The 21,910-nt window shown below is 48.2% G+C and overlaps 2 protein-coding genes across 3 annotated transcripts in view; one reads left to right on the top strand and one right to left on the bottom strand.

The window, feature by feature from the left end:
• The window catches only part of EP400 (E1A binding protein p400), a 102,627-nt gene extending 84,881 nt beyond the window's left edge, over positions 1 to 17,746 (bottom strand). Inside the window, 6 exon segments of the mRNA XM_035706615.2 lie at positions 5,610 to 6,045; positions 6,047 to 6,570; positions 6,572 to 6,975; positions 8,819 to 8,871; positions 9,624 to 9,777; positions 17,602 to 17,746. Coding sequence (XP_035562508.2) covers positions 5,610 to 6,045; positions 6,047 to 6,570; positions 6,572 to 6,940 — 1,329 coding nt within the window. The 5' untranslated portion in view covers positions 6,941 to 6,975; positions 8,819 to 8,871; positions 9,624 to 9,777; positions 17,602 to 17,746.
• LOC112676390 (uncharacterized) overlaps positions 1 to 21,910 on the top strand; it is a 535,411-nt gene that overhangs the window by 286,226 nt on the left and 227,275 nt on the right. The gene's annotated exons all lie outside the window — the stretch shown is intronic.

The following is a 21,910-nucleotide window of genomic DNA, read 5'->3' on the forward strand; positions in this document are numbered from 1 at the left end:
CCTAAATACCTATGATGAATATCTCCATTTTTTTAAAATTACCACTTACAATACCAGAGAAAAACTGGAACGCCCAAGCATATATCTAACAAAATATGTACAAAATTGGCAATCTGAAAACTACAAAAACATTGATGAAACTTTGGTCAAAGACAACCAAAACTGGGACACCTGGGTGGCTCAGCGGTTGAGCATCTGCCTTTGGTGCAGGATGTGATCCCAGAGTCCCAGGATCGAGTCCCACATTGGTCTTCCCGTGGGGAGCCTACTTCTCCCTCTGCCTGTGTCTCTGCTATTCTCTTTCTCTGTGTCTCTCATGAATAAATACATAAAATCTGGGCAGCCTGGGTGGCTCAGCAGTTTAGCACCACCTTCAGCCCAGGGCGTGATCCTGGAGTCCTGGGATGGAGTCCCACATCGGGCTCCCTGCATGGTGCCTGGTTCTCCCTCTGCCTGTGTCTCTGCCTCTCTCTCCCTCTCCCTCTCTCTTTCTCTCATGAATAAATAAATAAAATCTTTAAAAATAAATATAATCTTTTTTTTTTTTAAAAAAAAAGGACAACCAAAATAAAGGGAGAGATATACCATATTCCTGGACTGGAAGATTCAATACTGTCAAGTTACCACTCCTCTCCAAACTGGTTAACAGATTCAATGTAATCTAAATCAAAATTCTATAGATATCGACAGAACAGATTCTAAAATTTCTATGAAAATGGAAAAGAACTAGAATGACCAAAACAATTAAAAAAAAAAAAAGGTTGAATTCACATTGATTTCAAGACTAACTACAAAGCTACAGTGATGTAGACTGTGGTGTTAGCAAGACACACAGATGAAGGGAATTCTGGAGAGTCTAGAAAGAGACCCACACAGTCAGGAATCAGCTCACTTTCAGCAAAGTTGCAAGGTCAATATAAGGGAAATGGAACAGTCTTTTTAAGAAATGGTGCTGCAAAAAAAATGGTGCTGAAACAACTGGAAATCAATATGCAGAAAAATGAACATCTACATGTTTGCCACGTAATACAAAACCTGACTCAAAGGGAATCATGGAGGTAAATGTAAAACATAGAATATACAACTTCCAGAAGAAAATACAGGAGGTTTCTGTGACCTTGGGGTAAGTGAAGAGTTTTTAGATAGGATGCCAAAAGCACAATCTATAAAAAAAAAAAAAAAAAAAAAAAAACTATAAAAAAAAAAGATAAAATACACTGCATCAAAACATAAAACATTTGCTCTGAAAAAACAGTGTAAGAGAGAAAGATAAGCTTTGTTTTTTTTGAAAGATAAGCTTTAGAATGGGAGAAAAACATTTCCAAATTTGTATCTGCCAAGAAACTTGCATTCATACAAAGAATTCTCAAATCTAACAGTGACATATAGGACTCAGACTTTCCCAAAGAACATACACCAACGAACCACCAGTGAGCCCCCAAACCACGACCACTGCAAGCATATTGTGACAACTAGAGATGAAGACGGAGGACACAGCAGGGCCTTCCCTCCAAGGGGCGGCAGGAGTGCAGCAAGGCACAGCCACTGCAGCAACTTTGACAATTTCTTGCTAAATGGAACATACAGATAGTAAACAAGCGGGCAGTCAGCCTCCAAGGCATGTTCCCGCACAACACAAAGGCCTAGGTTCACACAAAACTGTATATGAATGCTGACAGCAGCCTTACCCCTAAGCAAACAATCCAAGTGTCCTCCGAAGGATGAGTGAAGAAATAAACCAAGGAACTCATGCCATTGAACACTGCTTACTTAGCAAAGAGAGAAGACTATGGTAAATGGCACAGCGTGGCCGCTCAGGGACAGAAGCCACATGTTGCAGGATCCACCTAGATTTCATTCCGGAAAAGGCAAAATCACAGAGGCAGAGAGCAAAGATTTCATTCAGGAGGATGATAGAGCTCTGTTTCTGGACCACAGTGATGGCCACACAACTCTATGGGTTTGGCAAAACTCAACAGAACTACAGACAAAAAAAGAGTGAGTTTTACTGAATTGAGTCAGTCTAAGTAAATAAATAGTATTATAGTGACATTACCCACTGGCTGAAAAACAAATCCACATATGAATATATAAACGGAGAAAAAGGAAAGCACACTGTTAACAGCGGAATGCCAATCAATAAATGCATTAGGGATGATTGGGCTAGAAAAATCCATTTCCCAATCTTTAAGGTGAAAATGGATTCTGTCCCAATGGTGGAATTAGTGGCTGAAAGTTTAATGAGATACTGGATTATTTAAATAGTCTCAAAGTATCTTCCCCAAATGGCTTATCATTTACCAAAGAGAAAATAAGAACCTTCCACTACAAAAGCCTGGTGGACCCCAGTCTCACAAGTGGTCAAGGTGAGCATCACCAGTCGCAGGACCACTGATCTCATGGCTTCCTATTATGGCACAGCGAGCTGCACACACTGTCACTTCAGTGGTATTCCTCTCAAAAATACATGGCCCAAGTCAGACACAAGGAAATGTCACACAATCCAGTATCTAAGGACATTCTACAAAATAAGCAGTCTAAACTCAAACAATGTGAAGGTCATGAAAGACCAAGGAGTCAGCCCAGATTAAAGAAGACTAACCAGGCATGACAACCAAGCACAGCTGGTGACCCCAGACTACAGGAAAAACACTGTGGCCGACCCTTGAGCAAGGCAAGGTTGAACCGTGCAGGTCCACTTACGCACAGATGTTTTTCCCATACGGTACAGTAAAGGTATTTTCTCTTCTTCTTTATGATTTCCTTCTTTCCAGCTCACTTTACTATAAGAATACAGCATATAAAACATGTAACAGACAGAATACGTGCTGACTAGGTTATCAGTAAGGCTTCCAGTCAACGGCAGGCTAACAGTACTTAAGTTTTGGGAGGTCAAAAGTTATATGTGGAGGTTCCACCGTGTGGGGATGGTGCCCCTACACTGTTTAAAGGTCAACTCTATGAAGGACGCCGTCAGGGCAAAAGACAAAAAACCACATATGAGCCCCTGGCTTAGTTGTAATCCTGACATGACTTGTACTGTGCTGGGTAAGAGAACACTCTCACCTGCTATGTGCTGAATATCAGCATAAAAGGGCCTGCCACAGTACCCGCAACTGCCGGTTGCCCAGTTCGGGGGAAATATGTGTGCAGACACATACAAGAGAGTGAAAACACTACAGAGGGGCAAAGAGTGCACATTGCTGAATCCAGGTAAAGGACACATAGGAAATTCTTTGGAAAACTGTTTTTGCAACTTTTCACATATGTTTGAAATGATAGCAAAATTAAAAATAAAAAAAAGTTTTTTTAAAAAAATGTATCACCACAAAGATGAAACTACTCTCTGAAGCCAAGAACCATCCATTATTCCCTATTGCGAGAATTTGACCTATCCTTTCAGGTTCTTGGCATCACCGATGTTAACACTGAGTGATTTGGTTTCCAAACACACTAATCAGTCTCTACTTGGTGGACACCTGAATGGGGCCTAAGGTCCTGACTTCAGCATTTCTTCCAGTTCGGAAAATACCAAGTTACTAGCTGCTTAAATCTTTTTTTTTTTTTTGTTCTGTTTTGCACTGTTCTTAAAAATACAGATAGAAGACACAAAAAAGAATCAACATTTAAAACACAGCACACAAGGAATCCTGAGTACACATTCAACAAGACTGTATTAGGTGACATGCATGCTAAAGCTACTACTGCGTCACACTCAACACAGAAAAAATAATAATGCATTAAGATCCGTGTTGTCATTTACTCATGCAACTTAATTTTATCATTTTTATATACAGGAAGACTTTTTAATTTTTTAAAAAATAAGGAATGGGCTCTGGAAAAAAATGTTGGAGAGCAAATAGTAAAATTGAAGGTTAAAATATCTGGATGAAGGGAAGTTTGGGATGAGGCTACATTTGAGAACCATCGAAAAGTACCTGAAGCGGTTGCTGCTGGGATGAAAAAGCAGCAGAAACATTTGGCGGAAGCTGGGTTGCTATAGCAACGGGAGTACCAGTCTGCCCATCCTTTCCTGTCACAACCTTTACCTGAGAGGAAATATTTTGAGAAAAAAAGGCAACATAATTTTTAAGACTGCTCAAAATTTTGTCAGAATTTTATTGCTGATAGCTCAGTGATGTTTGGTGTTTAAAATGGAATGCTTTTGCATGAAATCTTGTAAAAGGATACCTAACTGACTTACGGTGGATTTACAACAGAACGACCTAACTCTAGTGTGAATCTTACAGGAACTCCAATTTGAACACAGTGCAACATCCTCAGATTCTGCAACTTCAAACCGTAAGCAAGGGAACGGCAGGCAGTCTCTGAGCAGCAAAGCCCTAGTGCCCTCACAGGCCATCTGTACAGCAGTCACCCCACTGCCTGCTGTTGTGTGGGTCTATCTCAGTAGGAAGGTGCAAAAAAGGGAGTCATGCCTCCTCATTAGCACAGATGAGGGGGACGGAGCCTACAGATAGCATTGAAATACAGAGAACTGAATTTCGCTGTTTCATGGCAAAGAGGTGTAATCCTCAAAATAATCATATTGACCTTTTAGAAAATAAAAATAGTCCTTTCTGGAAAGGGTGTTAAAGAAAACACAAAATGGCAAAGCCACACAGATATGTCCAGAAATCTCAATGAGGACGGCAAAGCAAAGAGGTCAGCTTTTGCTCAGCAAAGGCTGATTTCTTTGCAGGAGAAGAGCTGACAAAGAGCCAAATTACTTTAGCTGTATCATAAAACAAAATAAGCTCCACCAACATACTGTACACTACACAACACAATGGCACAAAATACAGTGCGTTACAGTATCCCTCACCATTCTCACCATTGCTCTGTTTTCATTAGCTCCTCTTTCAGGAAATACAAGTAGAAGGATCTTAGGAATCACTATGGTACTGATAAAACTCAGGGGGATTTATGAAAGACCTGTTCCAAGCACCCCAAAATATTTCACTCCCTATAAAAAATTCTATGTTAAATATCACTCAATAGGTATTTGCATACATGAGTTTAAAAAACCTCAAATTGAAGACTTTTACATCTAAAAATTGAAAAATTCTCCAAGCTTTGCTATAACAATGGTATCTTCATCATGAAGACACCATACAGACCTACCTGGTGATGTGAAATCATGACTGTTATACTGTACAGTTACTGATTCAAACCCCTTGTTTAAAAACATTTGTGGTATTTTTAATGGTAGACCAGTGTAGGTAAAATGCAAAATCTATGCAAGTAGCCAGAAGGCATCCACATCTCCAGCCTCAGAGCTGGACAAGACCCACAACTGACTACGGGAGATGGCTGGGTCATGCCAGGCCAGCCTTCAGAAACTAGATGACCTTGCTCTGCAAGAACATGTGCAGGCCTGGACCAGCACTGCTCACAGGGTCATCCTGCATCTTCTTCCCAATGTCCAGAGCAGCTCCTTCCCACCATGCAGGGAAAGAGCAAAACACATCTTCAATTTTACTTCTGGATCAAATCCTCATGAAACCACATCCTAGAAACATCCCAGGCTCAAAGGCTATGTTTTATTTACAGTTGCCTAGACTCAAATTTGCATAGCATGGTACTCTAATTAAAGTGCTATTTCTCACCTCATCATTGATAACCTCAGACTTTTCTTCCTCCTCCTCTTCTTCCTCCTCTTCCTCCTCCTCCTCTTCCAGATCCAAATCATTCTGCCTAAGATAAGCTTGCAACGGGGCATAGTGCTTCTTCTTGAAAGCCAGGAAGTCCATCATGTTCCCTTGAAGGTGCTGCAGGAAGAACAGTTCGACCAAGTACTCCCTGAAGGCCTCCTTTAGCGCCTCCATTTCTCTGTAATGGTACTCCAGGCACTGCTTCCTCATCTGGGCCAGCTCCTGAGATGCTGGGGGGATCTCCTCCAACTTCTTAGGGGCCTTTCGTACCCCTGCACTCCCCGCAGATGTGAGAGGAAGGCTGGAGAGGCCCGGGGGCACCGCAGTCCTGGAGGGGCTGGTGGGGGGTGGTGGGGACGTCATCCCAAAGGCCGAGGCCCCCCCCAACCCCAACCCCGACCCCAGGCAGCAGGGGTCTGGTCAGTGGCGGCCCCTGCAGCACCTGCTGCTGCTGGACCAGCTGGCCCTGGATGATGCTGCTGATCTGGGGTGGCAAGCTCGCTGTGGTGATGTGACCAGGGCTGGCCAGGGGCTGCAGGCTGGCTGCACCTGCAGCCGCAGGACTCTGTGGTCCCAGGTGGTGGACGGTGCCCCCAGACTGTGCATGGGGCTGTGACAGTCTCCGTTCTCGGACCGCGATGGGAGCCCCTGTGTGCTGCAGCTGCACCTGGGTACCTGGAGCCATCTGGGCAAGGCCCGAGCTCTCCTGAAACACAAAGTGACCGCCACTAGACGGGCTCAAGCTCATCTGCCTCACTAGCACGCTGGCGTCCACAAAGCCCCCGGTGGGACTGCTGCTGCAAAGGCCCAGGCCAGGGCCAGGGGTGCCTGTCCGCATGCTCTGCAGGCCCGGCCCTGGCCCAGGACTAGGCTGGGTGGGGCTCTGAGTCTGCACCTGTTGGGACAGTGGCGAGGTGAACCTGGATGTACGATGGAGACCCATGCTCAAAGCGCCTCTGCTGGGCGCTGAACTGGAAACCTGGAGAAGTAGGGCTGGGGAGTGGCAGAGGAGCGAGCGTGATCTGTGGGTTTCCTCCCACCACGGGTCCGACGCTCTGTAGGGCGATGTTCACGTTCTGCCCAGTCACGGGACTCCTGTTCATCAACTGCTGAACTTGGTAACCAGGAGACTGAGGTGCAGACGGGCTCGCCGATGGCGCAAAGGGCGTGGCAGGGGACTGGGGAGGATTTGGGTGGGCCTGCTGCTCTTCTCCTTCGCTGCTGGTGAAGGCCCTAGACCTCTGCAGCTGGTGCTGGACACTCTGAGGGCCGCTGCCATGGTGCATTATCGCCCCCCTTTTTAATCCAACTTAACGTTCTCCTGAAAAATCAAAGTTAATATCAAGTTACTTGAAGACAAATGTAAGCATCTGCATCTGATCAGCACTTACTACAAGTACCATTTAGCAGCACTGGAGAGATAGTCTGGTATGTTCCCAGGGGCATCTGATGCAAATGAGTCTTATTAATTCTTATCAAGCCATGAAAGAGATGGCACTAAAGACAATGTCCCTCAACACAGATGAGGGACAGGTCCTTCTGGGTCACTGCTGGGACCTGCAGGTGGATAATCCCAGTTAACTACCATGGAAAGTAACCAGCATTGCTAGCTCAAGGCCAGGCAGGATCTGAACCTGGCACTGGCACTTGTGCCCAACACATTTCTTCCCAGAAGCCGCCTCCTAGCTAGCGGTTCCTCTCCATTTCCACATGCGGGAGGGCTGTCTGCCTGTCTCTCCTGGTAGAAGGACAGCCCCCTGCTCAACGCCAGGCAGTCAGTGACTGCATCAGCTGTCTGCGGTCTACTGCCATCACCCTATCACCAGAACAGAACACCCCATCAACTTCTGGGCTACATCAACTGCAAACACAGAGAGCAACCATTTCATTTCAGATCCTAAGCTCCTGAAGGAGAGGGCCCAGGCCTGGGGGCCAGAGCCTCACCTTAGACCTGTTGTAGAAGCCAGGACAAAACAAGAAGGCACCTCAAACTTCAGAGAGAGAGGAAGAATGGCGGGACTTGGGCCCATGCTCTGGGAGAGTCTCCCTCAGACATATGCAAACTCTCTGGAGCTAGTACCACAGCTTCAAAGGGGCTCCTAGCCCAAACAGCTTTGTGCAGAGGACCAGGGAGGTACTGGGAGAGTAGAAGACATGTGCTGGGGGTCAGCTCTCAGGACCCCAGAATGCTCCCAAGTCAGATCCAGCTAGAGTCTCAGTGTCTGCGAGGGATATGACCCCACTGGGGACATGATGTCCTCCAAAGCCCCCTGCTCCAGGTGTCTGCTCCCCACTACAACAGGGTCACAGGCACAGAAATAGCCTTTCACCACTGGAAATTCTCAAGTCTTAACCGACACACTGAGCTCCCCATTTCTTGGTGTTCCTTCCACCCTGCCCCTCAAAACAAGCAATAGGGCCGGTCTCGTCATCCACAGGGCATTACCTCGTCATCCACAGGGCATCACAAATTATCTCAGAGGACAGGGGTAAAAACATCAGAAACCAGAAGCTATAAAAGTTACAACGCAAAAATACATCTACACATGGAACCCTGGCCAAGATAGATGGTATGCAGAATTAGAAGCTACAGAATGTATGGGTATGCCAGTAAAGGTTGGGAAAACACGAAAATTGGTGCCTATTTAAACAACAGAAAAGGTACTTTCTGCTCTGAAGGCTATTGCTAAAGAGAGTCCAAGATCACAGGCAAGCTGCAACACATATGTCTAACAGGAGATCACGGCCTCAGCACACCTCCTGCTTTCAGAACGAGCTCTTGCTCCTGAGCTTTGTAAACAAGCATTATGAGGAGACATGTGTGGAACTGGCACAAAAATAGAACAAATGTGATAAACACAAGGGCATATTTAGGATTATTTCCTTAGAATACATTCTCACAACATCAAAAGTGAGCAAAGAGAGAGAACAAAAGCCATAAATGAGCTCGCTCACATATAACAATTCACAAAACCAGGGGAAGCTAAGACTTAGGAGGAAATATGTCATGACCACTGACAGAGTGAAAATCCTATTTCAATTCTCACCACAAATCATTCACCAAAATAAATGAAGCATTTTCATAAGGTAACATCCCAAGTTTTACACCAATCGTAAAAGAGTCAAAATAGAAATACACAGAGAATACAAAAATGAATACTTACTAGAGCTCTGAAGGGGAATTCAAGTTCCTAAACTTAAAACAGTAAAGTTGTATCTGAAAAGACAGATGGATTTGAAGACATGCAAAATTTTAAAATGTTTAAAATTCAAAAATAAATCATCAAAATCATGACTATTTGGGGTAGTTATGATGGGGCTATCACTACACTATAGAAAGTACTCATATAAAGTGGAAATCACTGAAATCCCACAGAAAAATGAATTAAGGACAAGAGACAGTTTACAAAAGAAAAACATCTATTTAACTAGCTGGAAGGGAAATGTCCAACTTCACCGCTTATAAAGTAATACAGACTGAAATAAATATCTCCCAGATCCACTTAGCCAAGATACTATATCACACGACTGGCACCCTGCCAACCCCACATCTAGTGGAGGGTTGAGAGGCAGATAGGGACACAGAGCAGAGATCTCAAAGAGCTCAGAGGCCAGGACATGCCTGACAAGGTGGGCAACAGTGCTGGGAAAGCAGAAGCAACCCACCTGACCCATTACCTTTGACCTAGTAAGACTAGCTCTGGAAATCTCTCCTGAGGAAATTCACCTATTTTTTTTAAATTGTGCATAAAAATGTTTATTGCAGAATACAGTAAGAGTTCAAAAAAAAAAGTAACTGGAACTATCCAGTGCCCAAGTTCTAGATGGAGGCTCTAATAAAAATGAAAAATGTGCAGACATATTACCACGAAAGAAGCAGGATACCAATTATATGATATAGCCACTACTCTGTTAAAGATATAAATTAAATAGCTAGCCACTGAAATATATCAAAATATGAATACTGACCTTCACCTGGAGAAGGGATAGAGCACTCCTTGGCGATATGAGGACCAAGCTACCAAGCTACCAAGCACCCACACCACGATGAGTTGCAAGATGCCAAGGAGCAGAGCCAGACGCAAGGATCACACAGCGCAGGTCACTGACATGACATGATATTCTGGAACAGGCAAAACCAGAGGGACAGAGATTAGACAGATGCCGAGGGCTGGAGATGGGGGAGGGGCTGACTCAGGAGCAGCAGAGAGAATCTGGGGGGTGGACCCACTCCTCCACTAAATGTGTGAAAGTGGTTACTAATGTGTTTGTCCAAAGTCACAGGGTCACACGCTAAAGCATGAACTTTGAACATTATACCTCAACTTTTTAAAGTAAATTATACCTCAACTTTTTAAAGTAAATCCTGACCTCAGTGAGCTTATAGTCAGGTAGAGAAATAAACCCAATCAACAATGATATAAAGAAACTGCTTATCTAAAGCAGCATTCCCTAAATATGTGCCACAGCCAACCCAATGGAAAGCAAAACTACCACCAATGGCGAAACAATTTTTTTTGGTAGTAGCTGTTTCTACTTTCAAGGCCCATCAGAAAGAGCTGGAGCCAACCCTTAAGCTCACAGTCCCACGCAGGTACTGCTCAGGATGAGGCTTAGGTTGGGGCACCGTGGTACAGCATGGATGCAGCCTGGCAAGAGGCAGTGTGCAGGCCCTCAGGTCACTGTGTGCAATGCTCCCTAGTGCCACTGGCAGCAGGATGCCAGCCACAGGCCCACATCCTGCTGCTGCTCTGTCAGGGCGACAATGACATCATAAAGGGGCACTTCCAGATGCCAGGAAAATGCCACTCTAAGGAACACTATCTGGGCCCTGTTCTGTGCAGGGCAGGGGTCCCTGGGTCAGAACCCATGAGAGGGGGATCCCTGGGTGGCGCAGCGGTTTAACGCCTGCCTTTGGCCCAGGGTGCGATCCTGGAGACCCGGGATCGAATCCCACGTCGGGCTCCCGGTGCATGGAGCCTGCTTCTCCCTCTGCCTGTGTCTCTGCCTCTCTCTCTCTCTCTCTCTCTCTCTCTCTCTCGGTGACTATCATAAATAAATTTAAAAATTAAAAAAAAAAAAAAAAGAAAAGAAAAAAAAAAGAACCCATGAGAGGGAGGGATGGATGGCTTGAGAGACTGGACACCCCCAGCAGCTGCTCTCAGCCCCACTGCTGAAGCCTCAAATTGCTGCTGCTGCCCACCCACCATTCCTGGTGTCCTATCTAGGAGCTGCCAGATCAGGCAGCTAGGGATCAGGAGCTCTCTTATTCCCCCTCACCAAGTAGGGAGCTCAGGCCATGAGCCTTGCTCCCTTCCCAAACTCACCCCCCTCTCTGCCCCCACACTTCCCCAGACCCAGCCAGGACCGTCTCCCCTGCTTCAGGGAGTTTTGCAATGTTGTCACCATAGTCATGGGGCACCCTCGAAGCCAAAGGCAAGGCCTGGGCACTGTTCATCACACAGGGCCACTGCTGTCACCACAGGGAAGTGCTTCTGCACATCCATACCACCCGCGTCCAGTACACAGCTCATGGCCCAAAGAACCCCAGCAGGCCGTGAGGAAACACACAGAGGCAGACATGGAGGTGTCAGAGACAGTCCGTAACTCTGGTCTATGCAAAACCCAGAGCGCAGATTTGGCCCTCATGAACCAACAAAGTATCTCTACAAGGCTGCTCACAAGCAACAGGCTAAATGCGACTCAGTCACTCACTCCCAGACCTCACTTACGAAATGACATTTCCTGTTAGAGAAATCAGTAAAACAAAGTAGAACTCCAAGACCTGAAGTTGAATTCTTTCAAGCATATTAACTTATAAATCATCTCTCTTAATAAAAGAATTGCAATTAAAACTAAACTGGAATGCCATTTTGCATCTATCAGAACGCACAATTCAGAAGCCAGACATACTGCTGGTGAGGCTGGGAGAAGTCAGGTCCACTCAGCTCTGCTATAGTGCTGTCCGACCCGACCCAAGGACCTGGCACCACTTCATAAAACCGCATGTGCTTGTCCACATGCTGGACCCTGCAGTTCCACTACAAACTCACCCTGAATAGCCACCTCTGGTACAAAAACACATAAGCAGAGTTCAGTCACTACAGCATTATTTGTAAACACACACATTAAAAATAATTGGGCTCGGCAGTTTAGTGCCACCTTCAGCCCAGGGCCTGATCCTGGAGACCTGGGATCAAGTCCCATGTCCGTCTCCCTGCATGGAGCCTGCTTCTCCCTCTGCCTGTGTCTCTGCCTCACTCTCTCTCTCTCTCCCTGTGTCTCTCATGAATGAATAAATAAAAAATCTTTAAAATAAAAATAAACTACACATCCACATTTCACAGACTGGTTGACTTTATTTGGTATATCCACTCAATGGAGCTCTACGCAGCTGTACAAATAAGAAAGCTCTCTGTGAACTCGTACAGAGCAATTTCCAGAAATGTCACATGAAGTCAAATAAAACACAGAAGATTCTATGTGGGATACTACCCTTGCTAAAAGGAAAAGATAGGCAGATGTATAAATAGATACATCTTGCCTGCATTGTTTTCTACAAAAAAAAAGGATATGTACATAAATCTGTTATATACTTAATTTTTTTCCCACAAAAATGTATTTCCTAGTTATGTTCACTACAACAGTCTACAAACACCGATATCCTGTAAATAGCTGCTTACTTTTACAAAAAAGGAACTCATAGGGACGCTTTGGTGGCTCAGCTGTTGAATGTCTGCCTTCGGCCCAGGATGTGATGATCCTGGAGTCCCAGGATGGAGTCTCACATCGTGCTTCCTGCATGGAGCCTGCTTCTCCCTCTGCCTATGTCTCTGCCTCTCTCTCTCTGTGCCTCTCATGAATGAATGAATGAATGAATGATCTTTAAAAATATTAAAAAATAAAATATTTAAAAACTTTAAAAAAGTTACAGGAAAAAATATTTTCCACATGAGAGAGCAATACCAAACATTCCTTAACAAATTAAAGGGTGCAAAAAAAGTCCCATTTACCAACAAAATACACATTCTTCTCCCCTCAGAGTACATCAGGCAGGCTCCATGCTCATTCCTAAAATACGTACATTCCAAATGACATGAACTGGGCCAAACTGAGTTTAAAACTCTGTGGGTTTCACTGTGCCACGTGCTCTGTGGCAGTGCCACAGTGCAGAAACTGGCACTGAGGTCTCCATGTCTCTTCTAGCTTAACCGGCTATGATGCTGAGACTTTGCTGTCGTGGTGGTGGGGGCAGGTCCTTAACCTGACAGAACAGAGAGCCCTGTACTACCAGACAGGCGGACTGTATCTCAGCTGCAGAGGATGAGTCAAGAGAAAGTAAAGCAGGGCTTCCTCAGACATAGCCATAAAGCTGCAAGCCCCTAACATCCCTGTACTGCTGTGTTTCTCAACTTTTTACCCACAGCCGTAAGAGGTCTGTTTAGATCCTTCTCTCCTAATCCCCCCTCACACTCTGTGAAGTTTTATTACCACAACCATAGCACAGACCTCGCTTTGGGAGGCTACAAATCACTGTCACATCTAAGATTTTTTCACCCTCCTCCTTAGAACCAATTTCCAGCCCCTGGGGAATTTCCAGCACCATCACGGAGAATGCAGCTTCTAACGTGCAGAAAGAGACCTGGAAAAGTGCAAACTGAATCAGTTAGCCTAATCAGGAAGTTAGGAACTGGGAGAAAGAGCAAAGAGGAGCTCCTGTGGACTGCCTGGACAGCACACAATGTGAGTCACTCAGGCATCGCTTGTATCAGAGGACCAGAAACAACAGGGGACTGGTTCGATTGCAGCACACCCAGCAGCACAAGGAAACAAGCTCTTGGTACAAGCAGCAACCTGGATGAAGCTCAAAAGCATTATGTTCAATAAAAGAAGGTCCACATGGAGTTCCTTTAATTGACATCCCAGAAAAGACAGAAAACACAGTGACAGATCAGTGGCTGTAGAGAGGGAGGAGCTCAGGACAGTGAGGGTGCTAGGGAATTGTTGGGGGTGAAGAAACTGGCATTTTTATTTTTAATTATTTTTAATTATTTTTTTGAGATTTTATTTATTCATAAGAGACACACACACAGAGAGAGAGAGAGAGAGAGAGAGAGAGAGAGAGAGAGAGAGAAGCAGAGACACAGGCAGAGGGAGAAGCAGGCTCCATGCAGGGAGCCCAACATGGGACTCAATCCTGGGTCTCCAGGATTACAACCTGGGCCGAAGATGGCACTAAACCACTGAGCCACCCAGGCTGCCCAAGATTGGCATTTTTAGAGAGAGTGAGAGTGTGCATGAGTGAGAAGAGAGTGAGAAGGAAGGAATCTCAAGCAGATCCCTGCAGAGCAAGTAACCCAATATGGGGCTTGATCTCACGACCCTGAGATCAGACCTAAGCTGAAATCAAGAGTTGGATGCTTAACTGACCAACCCACCCAAGCTGTTCTGAATCCTGATTGTCATAGAAATTACACAATGTCTATCAATATTCTCAGAATTCTATACCAAGAAAAGTGAATACTATGACGTGTAAAGTTAAAAAAAAAAAAAAGCTAAGTAACGTGAGGTTATGCAAAGGCACCTCCTCACCTCCGGCACGGGTCTTCCTTTCCTATACCAAGAAAAGTGAATACTATGACGTGTAAAGTTAAAAAAAAAAAAAAGCTAAGTAACGTGAGGTTATGCAAACCTCACCTCCTCACCTCCGGCACGGGTCTTCCTCTTGGGAGAGCCAGCTTCCCTCTTCTAAGCATGTGAATTTTATTCTTCAGCATCCCCTAGAATCATTGATTATCCCTGTATGCCTAGGTCCCTACCAAATCCACCTGCTTCAGGGGACCTGGGTGGCTCGGTAGGTGAAACGCCTGCCTTCAGCTCAGGTCATGATCTTGGGGTCCTGGGATCAAGCCCCACCTCGGGCTCCCTGCTCAGTGGGGAGCCTACTTCTCCCCCTCCTCCCACACCACTCGGGCTCTTTCTTGCTCTCTTTCATGCTCACTCTCTCTCAAATAAATAAAATCTTAAAAAAAAAATCCACCTGCTTTAGAAAATAATTTGTTCATTGTTATATTTACTCAATATTTATTGAGCACTTACTCCATCAGGCACTATTTTGAAGCACTGGGGACACAAGAGTGAACACAGCATGGTTTCCGCCCCCAGAAGGAGGGCAGTCAAGTGATACACAGGAAGTGCAATGGCAGAGCTGTGGCAAGATGAGGTAGAGACAGTGAGTAATGTGGGCAAGGTGTCGAGTTCTACAGCCTCTCTGAAGAGGGGCTTTTGAAGAGAGTCAGACCATGGCATGTAGGACCCAACATTCCACACACAGCCAGGGTGTGCCCAGGCCCTGAGCCAGGTGTGACTGAGCCAGGGGATGAGGACTGGGGTGCAGGGACATGAGGTAACAGGGGCAGTAAGGACCTGGTCCTGAAGGGCTTCATAAATTGCCTTAAAGACTTTGTTTTTTTCCGGAGATAAGAACTATGGAGAGCTTTGGGCAAAGAAGTGCACAACGTGATTTGTTTTAAAAACATCAGCCAGCTGCTGTGTTGAGATTCAAGTGCAGAAGAGATAGGGTGAACAGGTAGAGCTGGGAGGAGGGCATTGGAATAACCCAGGTAAAAGATGGGTGGGGAGGGGGAGTGAAGGGCAGCCATAGATGAGAAGACACTGAGGAGCAGTCAGGTCTAAATCTGGTTTTGAAAGTGTTGACACAGGACAGTTCTGACCTGAGCAACTACAAACATGGAGCTGTGTCCAAGTGAAATGCAACAGAGTGTAAGCAGCAGATTCCACACAAGTTAAAGTAAGATTTGTAACTTGGAACAGGAAGATCCAGCTGGGAGATACACGTTCAGGATATGTTGACATGTGACCTACAGTCATGACACAGGATGAGATCACCTGGGTGTACAGACCAGAGAGGTCTGAGGACTGCTCTGAGGCATTAGAATACTTATACTTACAGGGAAAGGAGAGCATAAGGAACCAGCACAGAAACTAGAGGGAGCATCCAGCAAAGTAAAAGGAGAACCAATAGTGTGGTATCTCAGTGCCATAAGGAGATAATGTTTCAAGGAAGCCATGGGTGGCCTTGGCAATATAACAGCATTGATGACCCCAAGAGAAGTGGTTTTCAGAGGTGGGGTCAAAAGTTTAACTGAAGTTGGTTCAAGGGAAATGTGAGGAGAAAATGGTGACACGGAGCACATGATTTTTTTCTAACTCGGTATAAAAGGAAGCTAAAGACCTAGAAAGGCTAAGTGGAGGATTTGTATGTCAGTAAGAATACTTTAGAGAGGGGCACCTGGGTGGCTCAGTGGTTGAGCATCTGCCTTCGGCTCAGGTCGTGATCCTGGGGTCCTGAGATTGAGCCCCGCATCAGGCTCCCCGCAAGGAGCCCGTTTTTGCCTCTGCCTGTGTCTCTGCCTCTCTCTGTCTCTCTCACTAATAAATAATAACATCTTTAAAAAAATACTTCGGAAAGAAGATAAACTGAAAATAAGACATGAATATTAAAGCCATGGCCTACAGTAGGCAAGAAATTGTGGGTCCGATAGAAGAAAGTAAATAATGGTTTGCAGATACTACAGTGCTAACAGCAATTATTGTACCAGACTTCACAACATGTGATCATACTGTTTTTAAAAACACATAAAATTACATTATACAATCTCAATTATAAAAGAAAAATTACATGGGGATGCCTGGGTAGCTCCGTGGTTGAGCACCTGCCTTTGGCTCAGGGTGTGATCCTGGGGTCCTTGGATCGAGTTCCGCATCAGGCTCCTAGTGGGGACCCTGCTTCTCCCTCTGCTTGTGTCTCTGCCTCTCTCTCTGTGTCTCTCATTAATAAATAAAATCTTTAAAAAGAAAGAAGGAAAGAAAGAAAAAAAAGAAAAGAAGGAAGGAAAGAGAAAGAAACAAGAAAAATCACATGAATAGAACAAGAGACTGTAAAAACATTAACTGTGCTAATCTTTGTGTGGTAGAATGATTTAGTTTCAAAAAAATTTCTGCATTTCTGGCAACCATTCAGGGAGCACATCTGTTTTATTGGTTCCACTAAAAAAAAGTTACCAAAACCATTTTATTGCATATATAACTTCAAAAATTAACCAGAAAATACACAAAGACTCCAACACCTACAACAGCAGGAAGAAAGCACTACTAGCATTCCACCGCGCCGTCCTTGTCCACCAACAGTGACGGGAGCAAAGACCGAGGGACGACAGATCTCTGTGGACGAGTGCTGGGGGCGAGAGAAGGCCGGCGCCCACCGGGAGGTACGAGGGGGGCAAAGGGGCTAGGCCGGCGGCGGGGCCCCCCGCACATGCTGACTTCGCGACCGTCAGGACACAGCCGCGTCAGGACGAGCTGGGTCTGCCTTCCCCCAGCTGCCCCTCGTCGGTCGGCCTGGACACGTCCCTTTCCCTCTGAATCTGTTCCCGCACCCGCGGAGGTGGCACCCGTGCCGGGGGACCAATGCAGTGGGGATGCCTACCCTGCCGAAGGACCGGCGACGCAGAGCCGAGGGCCAGACCAAAATAAAGAGCCAGGCGGGCCCCACCGCCTGCCCACAGCGGGGGTCGGAGGGCCGCCCCCTCCCGGCGCTGGGGTCCGGGGGCCGCCTCTCCGCGTCGCCGCGTCTCCGCCCCCCACCCGCGGCCGCACCACCGCGGGCCGCGTCCCCGCGCCGGCGGCCCTCCCAGCCCCGGGGTCCCCCGCCCACCCCCGGCAGAGCCCAGACTTCGACGCCACCTCCCCCCGGCGCCAACCCCCCCACTCCCGGCAGCGCCCCCCACGCCGGCGGGCCCCCAACTACGCGCCCCGGGCTTGGTGGGGGAAGGGCCGGGGACGCAGGCCACGCGATTCCCGACCCCGACGCCGACGCCGACGCCGACCCCCGCCCGCTCCCGCTCCCGCCACCCCGTGCCCGCACCTGCCTGGGCCTGGACCACAGTCCCGCCGCTTCGGGCCGAGGGCTGGGGGCGGGGGTCGAGGCGGGGCCGCTCCGGTCGGCGCATCCGGGGCCACGGACAGAGGAAGCAGCGGCGCGCCCGCGGCCGCGAGCCGGAAGTGACGTCGCGAGAGGCGTCGAGACGGGCGGAGGGCTAGAGCGGCCGGGCGAGGGGCGGGACTCGGAACAGGGCGCCCCGCCGAGTCGTCGGCGCGGCCGGCGTCGGGCTGAAGAGCGCTGGCCCCTCGGGGAACGCGGCGCAGAGGGAAGGCGGCCCCGCATGGGCGCGCACGACGGCACGGCGGGCACCGCCCGACACACCGGCTCTCAGAGGCCCCGTGTGGCCACCTGTGCTCCCCGCGGCGGCCCCGCGCGACCGCGCCCGGGCGCCCCGGGACCCGGGGGCTCTGAAGCGGCGAAATGTGGGTGAGCCCCCGAGTGCGCACGCGCTCCACGACCCAGGGAACGGGGCGGGGGAACAAGGTGGGGAGCAGGCGGGCCAGGGGCGTCCTACGCCGAGGGCCGCGGCATGGCTGGCGGGGTGTGCGCAGGTGCGACCCTGGGGCGCCTGGCGAAGGCCGCGGGAGCTCCCACACACGGCGCGCCGCGGTTCCGCTGCCCGCCTCCCGCCCTCTGCAGCCACACACACTCCTGGCGCTGCCCTTGGAGTCACGAAACAGAAACCACCCCACTGGCCGCCAGCTGATGAACCGGGAAAGGGGGCGACTGTGTGCGAGGGGGCGGTCCTCAGCCAGTTAAGGGTGGCCGACCTATCGGCACCTGCCAGGACACAGATGAACCCTGCAAATGCGGTGGTCCTGGGAAAACCAGGCAAAGAAGGCCACGTATTGTTGGCTTGCGTTCATATGAGATGTGCAGAACAGGCAGATCCATAGAGGTGGAAGATAGGTTAGCGATTGCCGGGGGAGTGGGATTCCTTTAGGGATTGATGAAAATGTGAAATTAGGTAGTGCCGGCCAACTTTGTGGATGTACTAAAACCACTGAATTGTGCACTTTGAAAGGATACGTTCATGCTATAGGAGTTATAGCTCATTAAAAAATTCACTTAAATAAAAAATGAAGGTCAGGGGATCCCTGGATGGCGCAGTGGTTTGGCGCCTGCCTTTGGCCCGGGGCGCGATCCTGGAGACCCGGGATCGAATCCCACGTCGGGCTCCCGGTGCATGGAGCCTGCTTCTCCCTCTGCCTGTGTCTCTGCCTCTCTCTCTCTCTGTGTGTGACTATCATTAAAAAAAAAAAAAAAAAAAAAAAAAAATTAAAAAATGAAGGTCAGGGACACCTGACTGGATAAGTCGGTGGAGCGTGACTCTCGATCTCAATGTCTGAGCCCCACATTGGGTATGGAGATTACTTTAAAAAAATTTTAAATCTTAAAAAATTGAAAGAAGGCTAACAGGATAAGCATCTTGGCAAAGTGCAGGTGCAAATGCCTTTGGATGTTAAACTGAAATTTAAAAAAATAATAATAATAATAATAAACCCTGGCTGTAAAAAGGAGGCAGGAGTGGGCAGCTGCACTTAGCAGCTGTTCCAGCACCGTGTTCCCAAGAACATTCTCCCTCCTACAGAACTGCCTAGGTGGCCTGGCTCCTTCAACCTCATGCTACCCACCTCCTTGGTGAAGCTGGAAAGTTAAAAGCATTACGTGCCAGCATCCCAGCTGCGTTATGCCCCTTCTGTTTGCTGCATTTGTGCAAGACTAGAGGTGCATGGGAGGTGGCCACCTCCTTCCTACTGCTCCTGGCTCACTTCCTGCCTGAAAGCAGGGCTGACAATTCTCTCTCCTGCAAGGGAGGCCCAATGCTGGATGGCCATCAACTTTGAGCTTCTTGGCATGAGCCCCTCCCCCTGCACCACAGCTCTAGGCAGCATGTCAGCAGCTCTGGGTGGGGGAGCTCTGGGTCCTCCCATCCCCCCAGCTCCAGAGGCAGCATGAGGAATTGATGTCTCAGTGGGCCAGTTCTGTATTGTTCTAGGAGTCACTCCAGGCATCTGGTCCAGTCCAAAACCAGGTCCTTGAGCCCCCCACCCCCAACAATCTGTAAACTCCAAATTTCCTGAAGAAAATGTCCGACTATACACAGAACCAGTGACAGCTCTCTCAGGAACCTATGTGGTCTCAATATACACAGATGAGAGCAACTCACACCATTTCCTCATTTCCCAGGTGGCTGGCTCAGGTGCACATCTTACATGCTGGCCAGTGTGGGGACCTGGCAGGCAGCTGAGCTCCTCCCTTGTCCAGGGGCCAGGGCAGGGAAAGGAGGTGCGGGGTCTTGCCCTCCTGTGACCTTGGGATAACACTGCTTTCTGGCCTCTGGCCCCCTGACTATGCAGATCCTCGCCCTAACTTTCTATGGCCTTCCACACTCAGGGAAGGATCATACAATGGAGGACTTTTGGGGCTGGCCCCAAAGTCAGGCTTGCTCCCCTGAGGTTCTGGAGGGAGTGAGAGGCAGGGCTCCGTGGAGGGCAAGAGCTGTCAAAATCAAGTGGCCACTAGAAACCCATCAAACTGCTGATTCTGCGTCCAGGGCTACTCACACATGTGAACAAGGATGTATAAGGATGGTCTGGACAAATGCCTGGCAGCAGGCTGGACAGTGCAGACCATCTACACAATGAGCCACCAGCAAGAACAATGAAGACTTTTGTGGCTGCAAAGCCATGCTATGTTGAGATAGGCAAGAGACCAGTGTGTTGTAAGCCACTGTGAAGGGGGGACCAGATGGGGTTCAATATACACAAAGGGCTCACTGGGAGAAGCCACAAACCTCTAGAGGCCCTAGGAATGCTCAGGTATATTCATTACTTTAACATGCCACACACCCAGGGATTCTCCAAGGTGACTTAAACAGGTTATCCATTCATTACTTTAACAGCCACAACTGGGAGTTATCTACTCTAGAGGCTTGATTGGTCTTCAGACCAAGACCTTGCAGCCTTTCATGGGAGAACCCACAGTCCCAGCAGTTATTCAACTAATTTCTGCCCTCAGAAATGACTTAATAAAGAGCCCTGACTATCATGGGCACATCAGCCTAACACCAACCTCTGTATCTTCTCCCAACACACCCTTCCCCAGTGGCCCCAGCTCATCAGTTCAAGCATAAGGCCCAAGTGACCCTTAAATCCTCCCTCCTGTACTCACCTCCAACCACCTGGCATCAGGAAGTTCAAGTGCTTTTCTGGCTGCATACACATACTTCACTCACCCTCTGCTCATGGGCCTCCCCCAGGTCACCACCAGCATCCAGTCTTCATGATTATACTCATGCCACCCCATCTGTCCACCTGGAAGAAGCCCTCGAAGATACCTGCCCAGCCCTAGTGCATACACAGGTATGCCCATACACACTCTACATGCCACATGCATGCACATAGCACATGCATACAGGCAGGTACACCAGCACACAATCACATGTGCATATGCATGGGTACTTATGGCATCGTCTGCATGCACACATCACGTGTACTAGCACACCTGTGCAGGTACACCAGCATGCCCACAATCACATGCATACACATGGGTATATATGCCATACATCTTCCGCATGCATGCATCAGGTGTGTACTCGCACACCTGTGCAGGTACACCAGCATACACAAAATCACACATGCGTATGCATGGGTACATATGCCATCGTCTGCATGCACACATCATCATGTGTACTCACACACCTGTGCAGGTACACCAGCACCTGCACAATCACACCACTTCTCTACCTGAAACTATCCATGCCTTCCACAGACTTGCCCACTGCCTGCCCATCACCTGACCCCCCTTCCTTCCTAACAGGTCACTTTTATTCTGTGGTGCATCATGTACCACTTGTTCTCCCAAGTGCATCTCCCAGCATCCCTTGCAGCTAGACAGGACCGTGTGACATGCCCTTGACCCAAGAGGGAAAAAGCTACTGATGGGTCTTCTGTTTGGAGAGCTCACAGAGGGGCACATTCTGTCCCCTCTTCTGTCCCGCTCCTCACACCTGGACGTGGGCAGGGGTGGGGTGGATGAGACGGTGAAGGCCAAGCGCGGAAAGGGCCAAATGGACAGAGGAGCCCTGCTCGGGGTCAGGGATCACCCTGTCTGGGCTGTCTGGCTTCTGCACAGCCACCACCGAGCCCCATCTGGAGGGCCTACCAGGAGCGCCCATCTACCCTGGCCTCTACCCACCAGCGCTATGTTGTTTCTAACAGCACACAGCACTTCCTCCCTCTCTGTAGGCAAACAACACAGGAAAGACTAAGTGAAACGTACAAACCAG

This window comes from Canis lupus, chromosome 26 (assembly GCF_003254725.2).
Source record: "Canis lupus dingo isolate Sandy chromosome 26, ASM325472v2, whole genome shotgun sequence".
Taxonomy (NCBI): domain Eukaryota; kingdom Metazoa; phylum Chordata; class Mammalia; order Carnivora; family Canidae; genus Canis; species Canis lupus.